The sequence below is a fragment of the Heteronotia binoei genome, unplaced genomic scaffold (assembly GCF_032191835.1).
Source record: "Heteronotia binoei isolate CCM8104 ecotype False Entrance Well unplaced genomic scaffold, APGP_CSIRO_Hbin_v1 ptg000154l, whole genome shotgun sequence".
Lineage (NCBI taxonomy): Eukaryota > Metazoa > Chordata > Lepidosauria > Squamata > Gekkonidae > Heteronotia > Heteronotia binoei.
In genome coordinates, this window is record NW_026799997.1 from 832,363 (window position 1) to 850,253 (window position 17,891).

General features: G+C 38.8%; 1 protein-coding gene across 10 annotated transcripts in view; it reads left to right on the forward strand.

Moving 5' to 3' along the window:
- The window catches only part of LOC132590533 (PHD finger protein 14-like), a 169,335-nt gene that overhangs the window by 66,027 nt on the left and 85,417 nt on the right, over window positions 1-17,891 (forward strand). For all 10 annotated transcript variants that reach the window (XR_009556700.1, XM_060263452.1, XM_060263456.1 and 7 more), the window contains one exon: window positions 84-205. Coding sequence is in view for 9 of the 10 variants with exons in the window: in XM_060263452.1 (XP_060119435.1) it covers window positions 84-205 (122 nt within the window). In the remaining variant the exon portion in view is untranslated. The remainder of the gene's footprint in view (window positions 1-83; window positions 206-17,891) is intronic.

Consider the following 17,891-nt stretch of genomic DNA (forward strand, 5'->3'; position numbering starts at 1 on the left):
TAAATTGAGTCAATGATCATATTAATATCTGAATAATGTGTAAAGTTTTAAATGTCTTTGCTTTTTCTGTTTTTCAATAATAGGAACGCATTCCTAGAGAAAGAAGACAAAGGCAGTCTGTAGTACAAAAGAAGCCAAAGTCCGAGGATCTAAGAACTGAATGTGCCACATGCAAGGGAACTGGGGACAATGAAAATTTAGTGAGGTATGTTTGATGTGACCATTTCCAGTAGGGTTAAAGTTCCATTGTCTTCACTTTCTCATCATAACTATAAAGAACACCTCTTAATGCAGAATGCTTTTTAACAAAAAAAAATCTGTTATGGGGGGAAATATTGCTTTGGAAACATTGATTTGATCCACCTTTTGACTTGCCACATATATTTATCCTACTATTTTTGTAACATAGAAAATTTTATCAGACTTCATGGCTGGTGTTAATAGCAAGGATACGCAGGCCAGATTTTTTAACAACATATTACAGTGTCCACTGCTGATCTTACACATGAGAAATCCATGTGAGGTTAGTAACTTGTAGTTGACTGCTTTAAAATATCTGGTTGTTTTAGCCCAGTGCAACCCCCCTAAAATGCCTCATGATGACATGTTTTCCTATATTGAGTAATAGTAATAATCTGACCTGTTTAAGATTCTTTTGTGATTCAAGCACAGAAGGTGCTGTGATCAGATGATTAACTTATATCCATTCACTACTTAAGCAAAATAAAGTGGTTTGTGGCTGTATATGACCCTTTATTTGCCTTGCAAAAATAGAATGCTTTCATAAAGAGCTTGACTTGCTGTGAAACAAAATTAAGATACGACTGATCTGAATATCTGTTTCAGACAAGATAATTTGTCTTATGAAAAGTATAAGCTAGAAGGAGCCTTTTGGCCTTCTCTGTAAGAAAATGCACAAAGATCCCTTCATTTTGTTTTTTTTGAAACAAGGATTCAGAAAAAAATTCAAACTAAAAAATGGGCAAGTTCCTGTGGGATCATAAAGTGGAAGGATTGCTCTAGGAGATAAGTGTGGCAAGCCAGTTAGGGAACAGACAGAATAGTCTGAAGTAAGTGCAGTAGGCATGACTGAGAAGTAGGTTATGACAGTTGTAGTATGTGCTTCTGTTCTAGAAGAAAAAACAATAATACAGAATCTGAAGCAATGTTTGACAGTATTTTAATTGCGAGTTTATAAAGATATATTTAATGTTTGTCATTTGAAACCCTACTAAAATATTGTATGTTTTGTTATTTTGTGAGATGAATAGTGAGCTGCATTGGGGAAATGAAATTTTTAGAAGTAGAGAATTTGTCCTAAAAAAGATGTGCAGTTTCTTATTAATTATGAAAAGAAAACTACAGTATTTTCTAAATCTCACAATAGGTTGCTTCTTCAGAGATTCCATGCACTACAAATAAGGTCAAGCTACATACTTGGTGTTTCTTTGTAACATCCCACACCATGCTACCAAGTTGTAGCAAGAACTGCCCTTCTGAACTGTGCTCTTCCTGTGGCCACCTGTGCCACCTACATATCTTGCAAGGAAGTTTACAGCAGGTACCTTGACAGCAATGCTGTGATTCTGAAAGTCAGTGTTACAGTCCTTTTGTTGCCTTTCAGCGTCTCAGCATGGCTGTATGGTTTTTTAAAAATAGAGAATTGTTTTTACAAGTCTGTAATCAGCAGTCTTTATATGTGTATATTTTGGACTGTATTGAAGAGATTTCTAAATGTAGTGTCAGAAATTAATGTTTTATTCAAACGGCTAACGTTTGCTCTGAGAATTTATTTTTGAGATGTTGATCAGTTTTTCACACTTAAAATTAATTTCTTTATGTGCATTGAACAATATGTTTGCTGGGCTCTACAAGTCTGCAGCAGTGATGTTGTGTCTGTAATTTTGGTAAAGCACCTGATCTATGGTGGTATGCCAGTGTAACATAATGCAGCCAACTGTGTGGTGAAAGGTGGTATTCCTGTATTTTAGAAAAATAGTAATATGTAAACATGAGCATGTATTAACTAGTACAGCAGTTCAGGCAGTCTTTCTGTAGTTTTTTTCAAAAATGGATTAATACTACTTTTTAAACATACCAAACCTCCTTTTGTCAAAATTCTTCACTGGAGATCTTTGAATTCCCTTCTTTTATTGCTTTTACTCTGCAGCAACCTTTCATCAGCAATGTCATTTAAGGGATAGGGTTTGGTGTTTGAGGTGTACCTGTTGAGAATGGCTGTTAAGTCTGAGGAGCCCCATCATTCCAATGACATCTATTATTAAATGCATCTCTTTGTCCAGCAGCCAAGGCTAAAATTGTTCCCAGTTCCACCATCTGTCAGCAGTGTGCCTTTGTTTTAAGAATGCACTGTTTTTTAAAACAGGTCACAAGAACAGCTTCTGTTCTGCCTTTCAACAGCAGCTAGGAGCATTATTGATTGAATTGATCTTGCTTCTCAGACAAAGACTGTATTTAAGAGGATGTATATGATCAATTGAAGTCTTTTGCTCTAAGAGACGTCCCCAGTTATGCGAAAACTTTACAACATTATTTGAAGCTTGCTTCCTATTTCTCTTAAGAATATGGCTTGCATAAACCTAAATACCTTTATTCCCTTTTGAAGTTGAACAGTATGTGCCCCTGGTGAGATGGTGACTGATTGCATATTCATGTAAAGTATTAGGCCAAGTGTATCTACTGTTGAATTTTCATCTGCTGTTTTTGTTCATCCTAATATTTGAAATTGTTGGTTATACAGCAAACAATATAGCAGTATATGCTATGTGTTAAACTATAGCTGGGGAGTAAATATTGATGGAAGGACTGAAACTAGATCACAGCTACTCTGAACATAATTGTGTCTGGCAGGTTTTAGGCCAAAAGAAGGAAATAAAGTAAAACATTAGTATGGAAAATGGAAATTTCTCGTTTATTGATAAAGTCTAACATAAGTCTTCTTTGGAGGCAGCTACAAAACTAGTATGCATCTCCCCACTAATTATGGTTTCAGCCATGGTGGTTCAGGGTGTTTTCCTCCACAAACCCCTCCCGCATGTCTTACCACTGTCATCCCTGCCCAAGAACCAGAAGAAATGACTCTCCTTACATCATTGCCCTAGCAATCTTTTAAAAACGGCAATGCAAGCCATGTATAAACTGGTTTATGTGCAGCCGAAACTTTAATTTTAGTAAAAAATTAAATATACACATACATACACACACAAATACATATATAGTCTTACATCTGCTGTTCAGAGCTAAAAGTTGAGACTTCCTCTTTCCTATGGAACTCTTCTTTGATAGAAGAGACTTGTTGCATTGGGGGAAGACTCCATACTCAGCTGAGTGGACTGATAAATTACAACCCACTTTTTAATGTGTCCATTTTAGGGTCTGTTTTATGCTCTTTTTTTGCACCCCTTTCTCCCTGTCTTTAGAGGAGACATCTGATGAGTAGACATGTAATAATAAATAAACAAATAACTATGTAATTCAATACTGGTTATTCAGACAATACCTTAAGCTTTAACATTTGAAAAAGTCATAGAGGGGCCCAGTGGTCTGACCATCACTGCTTTAAAAAGTTCTTTCATGAATGATGATTATAGTAAGTCATGCACTTTTCTTTTTCTTTACTAAAAAACATTGACATTCCTGGCTAGTTTAGCTCATCCAACAGCTTGCATGTTCTGAGGGAATTTTTTTCCCTCCTGTAAACAGCAGCCATTCTTTGATGTCCTATACCAAACTGCTTTTGAAAAAACCCTCATGTTTCTTCAATGTAGTGGTTTGCCAGGTACCAAATCACTTTTGAAACCTAGTCCAAAGGCCCTTTAGGTACACAGCACTATGTGCCAGAATTTTTATTACCAGGCACATTTGTCATCTTTAATTTTTCACAATAATTTTTTTAAAAACATAGTTTTATAGAAAATATTATGTAGCCGTTTGTATCACCCTGGTGAAAACTGATAGTTTGCAGCTGTCTGACAACATGGCTTTAGTTCAGTGGTCTCCATCCCATAGATATGGACCTTCAGATGAGCTCCTAAAGATACATACTATTTTTGTTTGTTTTTGTTGTTGCTAGCATGTATGGATAGAGAGCAAAGATGCCACCTTTTCCCGCTGTTGGTGCACATGTTGAGAGAAATGACAGAATAGTGGGGCAAGGTTCCCCACCTGTGGAGAAGATTTATGGCTCTGACCCATGACTTGTCTCTCACTGTAGTATACTACCTTATGTTTAGCTTGGGTCTCATGTCATAGCTTTCTTTGTCTATTGTCCTGATCCTGGGCTTGACACCAGCAAGGTTATCTGGCTTTTTTACTTCTTGCCATGTGTTTCCAGTTCAGTGGGTCCACAGATCACTGCTTTAGAATGCCTCTTGAGTATATATTATGGAGCAATGTCAAGACACCACAGAATTATTTTAAATAAATAGCTTTGCTTAATATAATGTTTTTCATAAGCAAGATAGTCATTTTAATAGGCTTGTGAGTGAAAGTCCTTGTATTTTGTTGGTGTCATAATTTATAGTTGGATCTTTTTGTGGTACATTGCATTATCATTGAGAAGCTGCATCCTACTGCTTGTATTATACTCCTTTTTGATATAACATCTCCCTTGTTGCTGCTTTAGCTGATTTATTTTAATATGCTGCTGTGTATCAGCTTGTGACCAAATCTTAGGAAAGAATAGAAATAGCTTTTATATGTAGAAGAAAAACATAACTGTGAAAAAGATACAATGCTTGCCATTGACTCTTCTTCTCCCAGAGCTATTTTCTGCAGAGACTGTCCTATCTGGTCATTATGTAACAATTGCATATGTTATTTTAAGAATTGGTGATTATTTTCCTTTTTCTTTCCTGTCCCCTTCTCTGTTTTGTGTTATATATTATATTTATATCAGAAGTTTGGTATGTAAAGGTAGTAACTAAATAAGTACTTAAGGATGAGCACATCAAACTAGATGATTTAGGTGTCTTTTGTTCTTAGGAATAAAAAGTTTTCTATCCTATTTTTATTCCACCTCTTCTCCAAGGAACTCAGGGCAGCCTACACAGCTCTCTCTTTCTCCATGCTATCCTCATACCAACCATGTGAAGAAAGACTTTCAGTGGTTGGCCCAGCTTTTATGGCTTTGTGGAGACTTGAACCCAGATCTCCCTCATTGTATTCTAACATTATACTTTATACATTATACATTATGCAGTTCCAGCTGGCTTTGCCAATGAGTTCCCACTGGGCTTTTCCTACAAAAAAGCCCTATGTGAAACAATGGTGACACCAAGGGATGTGGCCTGATATGCAAATGAATTCCTACTGGGCTTTTTCTACCACATTGATTCAAGCTAAAGGATAAATAAAGGAAGGGTCTTTTTTGTGAAGAGGGTCTTTACAAGTAGTGGATTGATATTACTTGGGAAATTTATTATCTTTCCTAATCCCGTACTCTGTATTCTTAATCTAAAAATGCACAGATAAATTGAGTGTGTTCTTTGAAGTTATTTGTTCAGTATACTTTAATCTTGCCATTTGGGGTAGCACAAGTCCTCACAATAGCCCCGAATGAGTTTTGGGCTCAGGAAATGTGGGTGGCCCAAGGTCACCCAGCGAGCTTCCATGGCAGAGTAGGGATTTGAACCACACTGTAATAAAAGTATTCTTCAGAAGTAAAACAATCCAGTTTATAAAAATTCCAAAACAAATGAAGGGATCCTTGTGCAGGATATATGGGAGACATCAAATAGCACTCATAGGCTTTGAAAATTTGATGTAGCAAATATTTATAATACTTCTGGAACTAACATTATCATACTTGACATTTTCATGAAATATTTAAGCTTGGTATCCTTTCAGAACTTATGAAAATGCCATACTTTCCCCCTGGAGCTGCAAGACCAGCAATCTTTTTCTCTAATTCCAACCAACTATGATATCTGCAATGAAGCTATGCTAAGGGAATGTTTAATGGAAGCAATGAGTTGACATTGCAAGATTGTGTAGTAAGTGACTTTTACCACTGCACATAAACAGAGCACTTATTCTAAATCATAGTATCAGTTTCAGTCAGATAACCACTAAAATCACTGCACTGTGGTCTGCTGAAAATGCCATCATCCTTCATCTGCCACATTAAGCCCAGGGAGAGAAGGCAGCAGTAGTGCCTCCATTGTTGTGCAGAGGGATGAGCCCTGAACCAAAAGAAAAGATGTTCTGAAAGCACAGTAACCTTTCCTATGATGTGTGCCTTTTCCATTACATTTTTGACACAAAATGCTGCCGAATGATTTAATGGTGACATTTTGTTTTGCTGACTTCTCTTTTTTTTCTCATTTAAAAAGAAACAAAGTTGGCTCAGAGAAGGAACAAGTAGCCAGGCATTTTGAATTCCGCTGCAGAAATCCTAAGTTATAAAATCACTAAATGCAAGGTTTTTCTATAGTGCAACTAGAAAGTTTTGTTTCTTTTTACTGTATTTTTAAAATACATACTATTTCCTTAGTTCTTTAAGGATGATTTATATTGTTTGTGCAGAAATCACAAAGCATTTTAATAAACTAGGATCATGTTCTTTCTAATTCTTTCCAGTTATCAGGTGCATGGTCCTCTGCATCAGATCTATGATATTGAGCCTTACCTCTGCTTTTCTAATATGCAGTATTAGAAGCTATTGTAGAAAGCAGCAAGTAACAGTGTCAGGGCACACCAAGCCCAGACCCAGTACAAATGATCTGAAAAGGTGATTAGGCCTCCTCCCAAAGCCAGTCTGATCCAGCAGGACTTTCCCCATAGGTAAGGGAGACAGACAGAGAGCAAGCCAGGCAGTAAGTTCTTGAATACAGAAGTAATATTTATTATGCTCACACCAAGGACATTTTTAAAAAGCAACCCATTGTATTACACTCATACACAGGAGCTATATGTACTTAGCCGCCTTGAGCCTGCCTTGGCGGGGAGGGTGGGGTACAAATAAAAATTATTATTATTATTATTATTATTATTATTATTATTATTATTATTATTATTATTATTATTATTATTATTATTATTATTATTATTATTATCAGATGATACAGTTCAAATTGGAGAATCCCAACAAGTGGTGAAGGAGATTCTGGTCCACCCAGGTCTCCCTCATTTTATTATAGTTATTATACCATGTTATAATTGTTATACCACCATTTGCTAGTATTATACTTCTTTTTGTCTTGGACCTTGTATGGTTTCAACCCTTCTTTCTCAGTATAGGAATCAGCCAGATACAGCTGGGTGGTGCCACAGCTTTTTTGGGAGAACAGCTTTAAGAACATGAAAAAAGCCTTGTTGAATCAGGCCAATGGCCCATCTAGTCCCACTTTGTGTCACACAGGGGCCAAAACCCAGGTGCCATCAGGGGGTCCACAAGCAGGGCTAGAACTCCAAAAGCCCTCCCACTGAGGCCTCCCAAGCACCAAGAATATAGTGCATCACTGCCCCAGATACAGTGTTCCATCTATATCTTGTGGCTAATAGCGACTCATGGACCTCTGCTCCATATCCTCTTGAAGCTCTCTATGCTTGTATCTGGCATTATGCTAGAAGTGCAGCTCCTGAACCTTTCTGACAGTTCCACCTCCTCCTTCCCACTTGTCCATTGAATAGTAGGCGCAGCTGCAGAACAATCCCTGGATGAGCTCCACCTCCTTTTTTTCTACAAAATGACCCAGCATTTGCATATAAATATCTATAATTCCCCAGACGTGTTAGGCCTGCAACCTTCCTCCTGTGGACCTCCCTACACCATCGTCTCATCCACACAATGACACTCCTAATTTGTGACTGTCTAGCTGGCCCTGTGCATGGAACAGACAACGCTTCTAAGAAGTCTACCTTGGAAGTCTTGGCCTTGAGTCTCCTTCCTAGCAGCTGAAATGTTTGCTCCAGGACTACACAACTACATTTCTCCACATCATTGGTGTCAACATGTACCATGACCACTGGCTCCCCAGAACTATCTGCTAGCCTATATAGACTATGTGTAATGTCAACTCCCTTTGCACCAGGCAGGCAAGTAATCATGGGGTCAGTACACGGGTTTACAGTCCATCTATCTACATGCCTAAATATTGAATCACCAACTACCAAGAGCCCCTCTCCCTCCCTGTCCAGGATGGTTCCTTGTTGTGAAAGGATATTTTTTTACCAACTGCAGAAAGGATCCCTGACAGTGGTGGTGCTGCCTTTCTTGGATTGGGACCAATGTTTCCTCTAAGCTGCAGAGTCTTGTGAGCAGAAATTTTGCTTAGTGAACTACTGGCATTAACGTTGTGAGTTACTGCATAAATTAGTGTGCTCTGGTGTCATCCTTCCTGAGCTAAGACAAAAATGTGTAAGCTGGAGGCTAAAAATCTGTGAGCTAGCTCACACTAACTCAGTTTAGAGGGAACATTGATTGGGACACATCTAATAAGTTCCCTAAAGTCTTAGCTGTGTGCCTAACTGACTGTCTCAGCTTCTCCAGGTCAGCCAAACCAGGAGCTCCTTCCACTGAGCACACTCCAGCAGGCAGATAATTATGCATGTTGCACTCAGTGCAATTCACTGAATAGCCCCCTATCCTCTACTAGCATTCTACTTCATAATCTTTAAAATCCTTTAAAAAATAAATTTCCTATTTACATAGATCTGTTTCTGGAAAGTGTCCTTAACATTTTAGAGATGTGGAGACACTAGTACCCTGTCTTCCTCATCTTGCTGCTAAAGCCAGTTGTCTGCTGAAGTCACCTGTCTGTTTCCTTGTTCCAGACACTGCTTATAGGAGCCTTAAATAAACAACTTAGGCCAAAACCCCATATCACACTGGATGCCAATCACACTGATTTGGAGCTAACCAATAAAGAAGGATGAGCCTCTGATTGATTAACAAAAGGTATTGATGAAAGGGAGGTACTCAGATAAGAGCATCTCTCCTTCCCAGGCTGTCTTTTTAATTTTATTTCAGATGTTAATTTAGCCTTTCTAGGCTTGGATTAAAGGGGACTCTAGCTGAATAGCTTCAGCAGTTGTAGAAGGCATTGTACTGCTTGTTTTCTTATAGCAGGGGTGGCCAACAGTAGCTCTCCAGATGTTTTTTTGCCTACAACTCCCATCAGCCCCAGCCAGCATGGCCAATGGCTGGGGCTGATGGGAGTTGTAGGCAAAAAACATCTGGAGAGCTACTGTTGGCCACCCCTGCCTTATAGAAAAAAAAACAACTTCTTTAAAGAATGTGAAAATTATCTTAAAAATTAGATGTAGTTTAAAATTGGGCCCCCTGTTTGTTTGTTTTTTAAACCCAGCTGTATTTAAATCCTAGCTACAGGTTTTATTGTTGTTGTTTCTGTCTTTTTCTGTTTCAAAAATCTGCCTAAGGTTAATATCTGTGAATTTACTATCCTTAGTCCCTGGTATTAGTACATTAATCTATAGGTGTAATAAAGTTTAAAAGTGATATTAGAGCATAAACTAGCCCTGTGACCTGAGTTTTAACCCTTTGTTGGATCCTCTGTTTAACCCTTCCTGTACTGCAGTAAAACTAGCCAAGAACCTATGAGCCTGTTTAATACTAAAGTTAGCTACCCCTGGATAGTTTGATCAGCTACAACAGACCAAAAATTAGAACTATACCAGAAAATTAGATAAGGACTAAAATTAGCTATACCTGAGTAGTTAGAACACTGAGAAGATAGGCAATGTTGTTACGTTTGTCACCAGAGCTGGGACACTTTGGCACTAGAGTGCAGCCTGCTACCTTGCAGAGCTGGAGCTTTCTGTTTGGAGAGCCTGCTGAAAATGTCTGTTTTCCCTTTTATCAGTTGGTTGTGCTTGGATGATCATGGAGACTTAGTCGGTCTTAATCCAGGGGCATCTTTAGTATCTTGGCCAGATATTACCAGCATAGATACCACTGCAGACCAACTGAGGTGGGAGAGGCAGTCATTGCAAATTTTGTGTTCCCTGCAAAGTAGAAAAAGTATCTTTTCCTCTTGTAGCTTGTTTGCTGCAAACAATGGGAAGACTAATCTGCTTGTTGTCGCTTGTCTTTGCACAACCTTTAAGTGGACACATTTGCATCCAACATATGTTTATGCCTAGCAATCTATAAAACAAAGGTCTGTTAAGAATAAGAAATGCATAAATTCAGTTACACTGGGCACAGGTTAACATTGTGTGTTAGTTAAAAGAAAGTATAATTAAATCAAGCATGGGTAATTTTAAAACATAAATTCAGTAAGCCAGTTCAAAACTCCTTTTAGGTTCTCACAGTTAGAGACATCCAGAAAGGTCACTGCTCGCCACAAGGAATTCTCTTTTTTAGAGGAGAGGAAAAGCATAATCCTCCATTAATAAACTAGAGGGATGTATCTGCATTTTAAAATCGTATTTTCTGAAGTGTGGCGAGAAAAGACAAGTTCCACAGCATGAGGTGCATGCCCTTGAGGCAGCATACAAAGAAGAAACTCTTCTTACTTAAACTTGGTGGGATGACACTCACAATTGGAATATTAGGATCGAAAGGTACAACTTACTTAAAAAGGACAGACAAATATGGAAAGGCGGAAAAGTAGCATTATATGTAAGGTGGTATATACTTAATCTGAGCATGGAAGTTCAGTTGAGATCATGAGAAGGAGGGCAGAAAGGGTTGCATCGGTGCTTAGTTCTCCTGAGTCCTGCTTTCATGCTCATAGAAATGCTGTTTGCCACTTTGGGGCAAACAGGAGTTTTTTCCAAGCCAGTTTTGCCAGAGATCCTGGAGAGTTGTTGGGTTTTTTCCCCTTTTCTTTTTTGTCATCTTCTGGGCTTGAAGCAGGGATCACTGGGTGTGTGTGTAACGGGAGGTACTTGCGAATTTCCTGCATTGTGCAGTGAGTTGGACTAGATGACCCTGGAAGTCCCTTCCAATTCTATTATTCAGTGATTTTATGAGAGTCTCTGGGTAAAAGGGGGTAAGAAATAACTGATATTATGGTGGATATCTGCTATAGACCACCAAGCCAGGCAGAGGACTTGGATGAGGCACTCCTACTTATCTTGCTGACAGCTTCATTTTCCAGAAAGTGGAGAGGGAAACAAGGGAATATGCTATCTTGGACTTGATTCTCAACAACAGGGAAGAACTGGTTGATGAGGTGAAAGTAGTGGGCACCTTGGGTAATAGTGACCATGTGATTTTGGAATTTACAATCTTGGGGAAGGGAAAAGCTGTACATAGTCAGACATATACTCAGAGGAACAGGCTTCCTCAGGAGGTGGTGGGCTCTCCTTTCTTGGAGGTTTTTAAACAGAGGTTAAATGGCCATCTGACAGCAATGTAGATCTTGTGAATTTAGGGGGAGGTATTTGTGAATTTTCTGCATTGTGCGGGGGGTTGGACTATATGACCTTGGAGGTCCCTTCCAACTCTATGATTCTATATAGGTTGGACTTAAGGAAAGCAAATTTTAACAAACTTAAAGTTATGCTGGGTAGTATTCCGTGGTGAGAAATACTTAGATGAAGGGAGTTCAAGAGGTGTGGGAGTTTCTTAAAAGCAAAATATTGAAGGCACAATCACAGACAATTCCAGTGAGAAGGAAAAATGGGAGGACCCTAAAGAATCCATGGTGGCTCCATAGCTTTCTAAAGACTTAAGAAATAAAAAGACTTATTTAGGAAATTGAAAGAGGGCCTTATAGCCAAGGATGAATATCAACAAATCATCAGTGCTTGTAGAGAAAGAGTTAGGAAAGCTAAAGCTCAGTATGAGCTTAGGCTAGTGAGAGATGCTGAAACCAACAACAACAAATAAGTTCTTTTCTTATGTACAAAGTATGAAGAAGAGCAAGGAAATGGCGAGTCCATTATGAGGACGGGAAAGTTGATGAAGAAATGCTCAATCTGCTTCTCAGTCTTCTCTTGAGAGGGAAATGGTGCTCATCATGACAAAAACAGAACACATGAGGAAGGAAGGGAGTTGCAGCCTGGGATCAGAGTAGGGGTAGTACATAAATACTTAGTTTCCTTAAATGAAACTAAGTCCTCAGGGCCAGATGAACTGCATCCAAAGGTACTAAAAGAACTTGTGAACATACTTTCTGAGCCTCTGGCCATTATTTTTGAGAATTCTTGGAGAACAGGTGAGGTGCCGGAAGATTGGAGGTGAGCAAATGTCCCCATCTTCAAGAAGGGAGCAAAGGAGAATCCAGGAAAGTCCCAACCCGTCAGCTTGGCATCTATACCTGGAAAAGTTTTAGAACAAATCATCAGTCAGTCCTTGAACATTTAGAATGGACATCTGTGATCACTAAGAGACAGCATGGGTTTCTCAAGAACAAGTCATGTTAAACTAATCTTAACTCTTTCTTTTTTTTAAGGTTACTACCTTGCTGGATCAGGGGAATGTTGTAGTCATAATTTTGATTTGAGTAAGACTTTTTATAAGGTTCCATACTGTTCTTGTTGACATTGGTAAAATGTGGTTTGGATCATGTTACTGTTAGGAACTGGTTGCCAGATCACACCCAAAATGTGCTAGAGAATGGTTCCTCATCCTCTGTGAGAGGAGCAACAAGTGGAGTGCCTTAGGGATCTGTCCTGGGTCCTGTTTGTTCAACATCTTTAGAAATGATTTGGATGAAGGGGTAGAGCGGATGCATATTAAATTTGCAGATGATACTAAATTGAAAGGAATTGCAAATACAGTAGAAGACAGAGTGAGGATACAGGATGATCTTGACAGGCTGGAAAACTGGGCTAAAGCAAATAAAATAAATTTTAACAGGGATAAATGTAAAGTTCTGCATTTAGGTAGGAAAAACCAAATGCATTGTTATAGGATGGGGGAGACTTGTTTGGATAGTAGTATGCCCCAAAAGGATCTAGGGGTCTTATTTGATCATACACTGAACATGTCAGCAGTGTGATGCGGTAGCTAAAAAGGCAAATTTTAAAAAGGCAAATTCAGTTTTGGGCTGTATCACCGAAGTATAGTGTTGAGATCAAATGAAGTGGTAGTATCACTTTCCTCTGCTCTGGTTAGACCTCTCCTAAAGTATTGTCTTCAGTTTGGGGTACCACAATTGAAGAAGAATATAAACAAGCTGGGATGTCCAGAGGAGAGCAATGAAGATGGTGCGGGGTCTGGAGATCATGTCCTATGAGAAAAGGTTGAAGGAACTGGGTATGTTTAGCCTGGAGAGGAGATGAATGAAAGGTAATATGATCACTATCTTCAAGTATTTGAAAGGCTGTCATATAGAGGACAGCACAGAATCTGATGTTTTCTGTTGCCTCAGAAGATCAAACCAGAATCATCAGGAAATTAAATTAAAATAGTTTCTGGCTAAACATTAGGAAGAACTTCCTGACAGTGAGAGCGGTTCCTCAGTGGAATTGGTTCCTTGGGAGGTGGTGGGCTTTCCTTCCTTGGGGGTTTTTAAACAGAGGCTAGATGGCCATCTTGACAACAATGCGAATTAGGCAGATCATGGGAAGGAGGGCAGGAAGGGTTACATCAGTGCTTACTTCTCGTGACCCTCTCTTGCATGCCCAGGAAAATGCTGACTGACACTGTGGGTTCAAGCAGCAGTTTTCTCCAGGCCAATTTGGCAACAGATTCTGGAGACTTTTCCCATCTTCTGGGCATGGAGCCAGGGGTCACAAGGGATGTATGTATGTGGGACTTATTTGTGAAGTTCTTGCATTGTGCAGGCGGTTGGACTAGATGACCCTGCTGGTCCCTTCTAACTCTGTGATTCTATGTCTCAGAACTGAATATATCAAATTTTTAAAACTGAAAATTTAGATCTGATTTTAATACTTCTAAGTTTCAGCTTGTAAGCTAAAAACCACTAAGGTCCATTTCAAATGGGATGAATACATGAAAAATTCTGTCTTAGTAAAGAAAACGGTTCTTTAGGATGTATCTAGATAATAATGGAAAACTATTTAAGCTGTTATTTCATTCCATGCCTCCTGAAATAACTGAAGAGATAATAATAATAATCTTTAATTTGTATAAGAATATACGTATTCAGTTAACCATGTCTTCCTGCTTTATAATATTTCTCTTGTTATAGTTCATAAAATTTCAATACATGGTATGAAAGTAATTTGAGCTACATATTGTCAGTAATGCTTACAGATATATGGTCCTGCTGCTTTCTTACCATGAAATATTGTGTCTGTTTTTCTGTATGCTATGTGAAAAAGATTCTTTCAGATTTTTTAATTAGATTCCTACCACTTAGTTTAAGAAATATTTTGAAATGTTAGATTCCCTCAGTTTGGCAGGATTGTTACGAAGGGAAGTTTCTGCCCAACTCTTCAAAATTACATTTTCTGTTTAACTATGGCTGTTCATGCTGTATATGCCAGTGTTTGATATCTGATGTCCTTTCACTGGAAATGTTTGTTTTACTGCATTGGCTGTTAGAAAATTGTTTTATTACTACTAATGTGAACACATGTGCCTGCAGCTAAATGGAGGCACTAGTATTTTGGTTAGGTCTCTTATCCAGATATTTGGAGATAATAGAAATGTTCAGAAGTGATTTAAAACAAAATTCTCTATAAATACTAAGGATGCAATTTAAACAAGTTCAGATGAGTTTTTAGTGTTATACTTTGACTTAATGGGAAATGTCAGCAAAGCAAGTATAAATGTACACACATCACTCAAATTGCTATTTTGTAACAGTCTAAGCAGAAGTTCCTAGCTTTAATATTGTTGACAGCTAGTATATTATGGATACATACTGTCCTGTAGTATCCATGCTGGACAATAACTTTACTTGGAGTTTGGCAAAGGCCAGTTCTGCAACTGGCAGATTCACTCACAGGCTTTGGAATTGTGGGATGGGGGTTGCAGACCTACTGTCATTCCATCCCTGTTTATTATGACTATGATAGTTGGATATTTTTCCAGTGGCACTGCAGTGAGATTGGAAAGCTTCAGACTTCACTGACACATATTATTTTTTAACATTAAATAGAGAAGCAAAGATTCTAGAAACTTTGCAGCTCCGTTGTATCATAAACATAGGATCTACTCTTGGCTCAGACATAGAGGTGTCCTTGAAATATGTCCTATAGCCCCAGGCCCCTCTTTTAATCTTAAGTTGACATGGTGAGACTTCTGAGTTCATGGTCAAAGGACAGAAAGAGGAAGACCAGAGGTTATGACCTCACAGATGTCAATACCAAGATCATGGGCAACAGAACAAGAACAAAGAAAACATAGACCACTGCTCTGTAGCCTATTAGCACATTTTCAGTAGTGAAAGCTTAAAAGAAGCCAGGAAAATGGTTTTTGGTGTAGATACAGTTTTATTTTTAAAAATAGCTGTTTGGGGGACCCAGCACACCCACCTACATCCATATGGCCTTGATATGTTCTGTGCCAAAAAACTAAGCCAAGCAAGAAAAGTTAGACAATAGTATAAAGATATTTCAGCAACAACTGTTGCAGGTAGTGGGTGCCAGATGAATGTGTAAAAAATTTATTCTAATAAAAATGCTTCAGGAAAGATAGTGTACATGGCTACTGATCCCCGTATATGACAGATGACAATTCAGGAGAAAAGCTGCAGTCCACCCAAAGTCACAGCACCCATGTGGGAGCTGTCAGAAATTGATCTGAAAAATTCTAAGAAATGAGCAAAACACATTTCCATGACAAAGCTATAGAGCTAAAGAAAGCAAGTCTGACACTTGACAGGATAAATTTCCACCCTCTCCACCACTACATTTTATTGATGAAGATGTCAGAGAAGGATTTTCCTCCCTTTCCACAAAAGAAGCATTGGCTTAACCAGTGAACCTAAAATAGTGGAACTTAAATATACAGACTTTTATGCCAGCCACAGAAGATGGATCAAGTTCAGAATGTGTCTGAAATGAAGGCAGAATCAACTCCCATTCCTCAGTCCATCAGCCAGGATAGCCGTCAGCATTGCAAGTAAAACTACAGAGTCAACTGTAAAACAGTCTAGTGAGGAAAAGCAACTTGTTCGTTAAGTCTGAAACATTCATGTATAGGATCTAATTGAACAAGAATGTACAAGGTATCTCTGAGGGCAAAAGTAATTAATTCAGAGTCAAGACAAAGCCCAAAGCAAAAAGGTTGGTAGAATGGCATTCAGTTCATTACAGAGATACTGTGAGTAGCTTCAGTGTGAATGATTTTTGCATTGTATATAGACTCACATTTTAACTTCAAATACATTTAAAATAGGAGTTGCAGAGTGACTGAGAAGTGTAACTTTCCACAAATGCTAGAGAATATCTATATGTGGAGAGCCCTGTGGTTTAGGTGATGTTCTGGTACTTGATTAAGCATAGCTTTTGCAGTCTCATTACAACAAGAAAATGAAAGGGGGGGGTTGTTTGTTTTTTAGGATGAAGTCTGTGCAAAAGTACCTTTTATTAAATTAATCCAAGAATTTGTGATGGTGACACTTTTTGATTCTTTTAACACCACTTGTTCAATGCACAGTGTAATTGTGTCAAATTAAGAGTGGATATGGGCTCCATCCCTCTGTCTCTTTCGGACTGGAGAAATTTGCCCTCACTACCTTTACAAGCAATAGCCATGGTTCCATCACTTGGAACCCCACTTTAATTGTGAAGGAGCCATGGCTTAGTGGTGGAGTGTCTGCTTGGTATGAGGAAGGTTCAAGGTTCAATCCCTTCCATTTAAAAGGATCAGGTAATAGGTGAAGACTTCTACACAAGGCTCTTGGAGAGCTGCTGCCAGACTGAGTAGACAAAACTGACCTTGATGGACCAATGTTCTGGCTGAGTATAAGACAGCTTCATATGTCCATGTGTAATCCTGGTTTCTGTCAGTGCACATGTAATGTAAAATCATGATTAATGCTTACAAAGGCAGAAAGAGGGGAAATAGTTCAAGAAAGGCAGATGAGGACAGAATAGTAAGTAAGCAACACTCCACACATCTTAACCATGACTTAGAATTTAGTGGCAAATGCATGTACACAGAGCCATTTTGACTTAATTATGTGCTAGCATTAGTACCAAATCTATCCTGCCATATTGCTACTGCTGCTGATTGAAATTGGTGATTACAAACATATTAACCAAGATCCAAAGAGCAGTCTAAAAGCTTGGGAGTGCTCATGGACTCAGCCTTGTTATTTGAAAAGTCGGTTGGTATAGTGGCCAAGTATCAGTTGCATCTGTTTCATCCATTGCTGTCGTTCCTTAGACTCAGCTGTGATCTGATCACACTGATCCATGCTTTTAACCTCTTGGTTGGCTTACGGTAATGTGTTCTGCATTGGGCTGCACTTGAAGACAACCTAGGTCCTGCAGCTGGTTCGGAATGCAGTAGCCCAATGAGCTAGCTGATGAGAACGTATTTTACTTAAACAGCTACATTAGCTGCCAGTTTGTTTTAGAGTCGAATTCAGGATTCTGGTTGGTGGTGGACTGTGCCTTCAAGTTGCGGCCATCTTATGGTGACTCTGTAGGATTTTCAAGGCAAAATATTTCAGAGGTGGTTTGGCATTGCCTATGTCTGTGTAGCAGTCCTGGACTTCCATGGTGGTGTCCCATCCAAGACTGGTATAGACTGGCTGCTGGTTATGACCAGTGTTCCCTCTGAGTTAGCGTGAGTTAGCGCACAGATTTTTAGCTTCCAGCTCACACATTTTTGTCTTAGCTCAGGAAAAATGGCCCTAGAGCACAATCATTTATGCAGCAGCTCACAACTTTAAGGTCAGTAGCTCACAGCTTTACTGCCAGTAGCTCACAAAGTAGAATTTTTGCTCACAAGACTCTGCAGCTTAGAGGGAACATTGGTTATGACCTGTCTAAAGGGCCATCACCTCCAATATGTTCCTGTGCACCTGTTATTA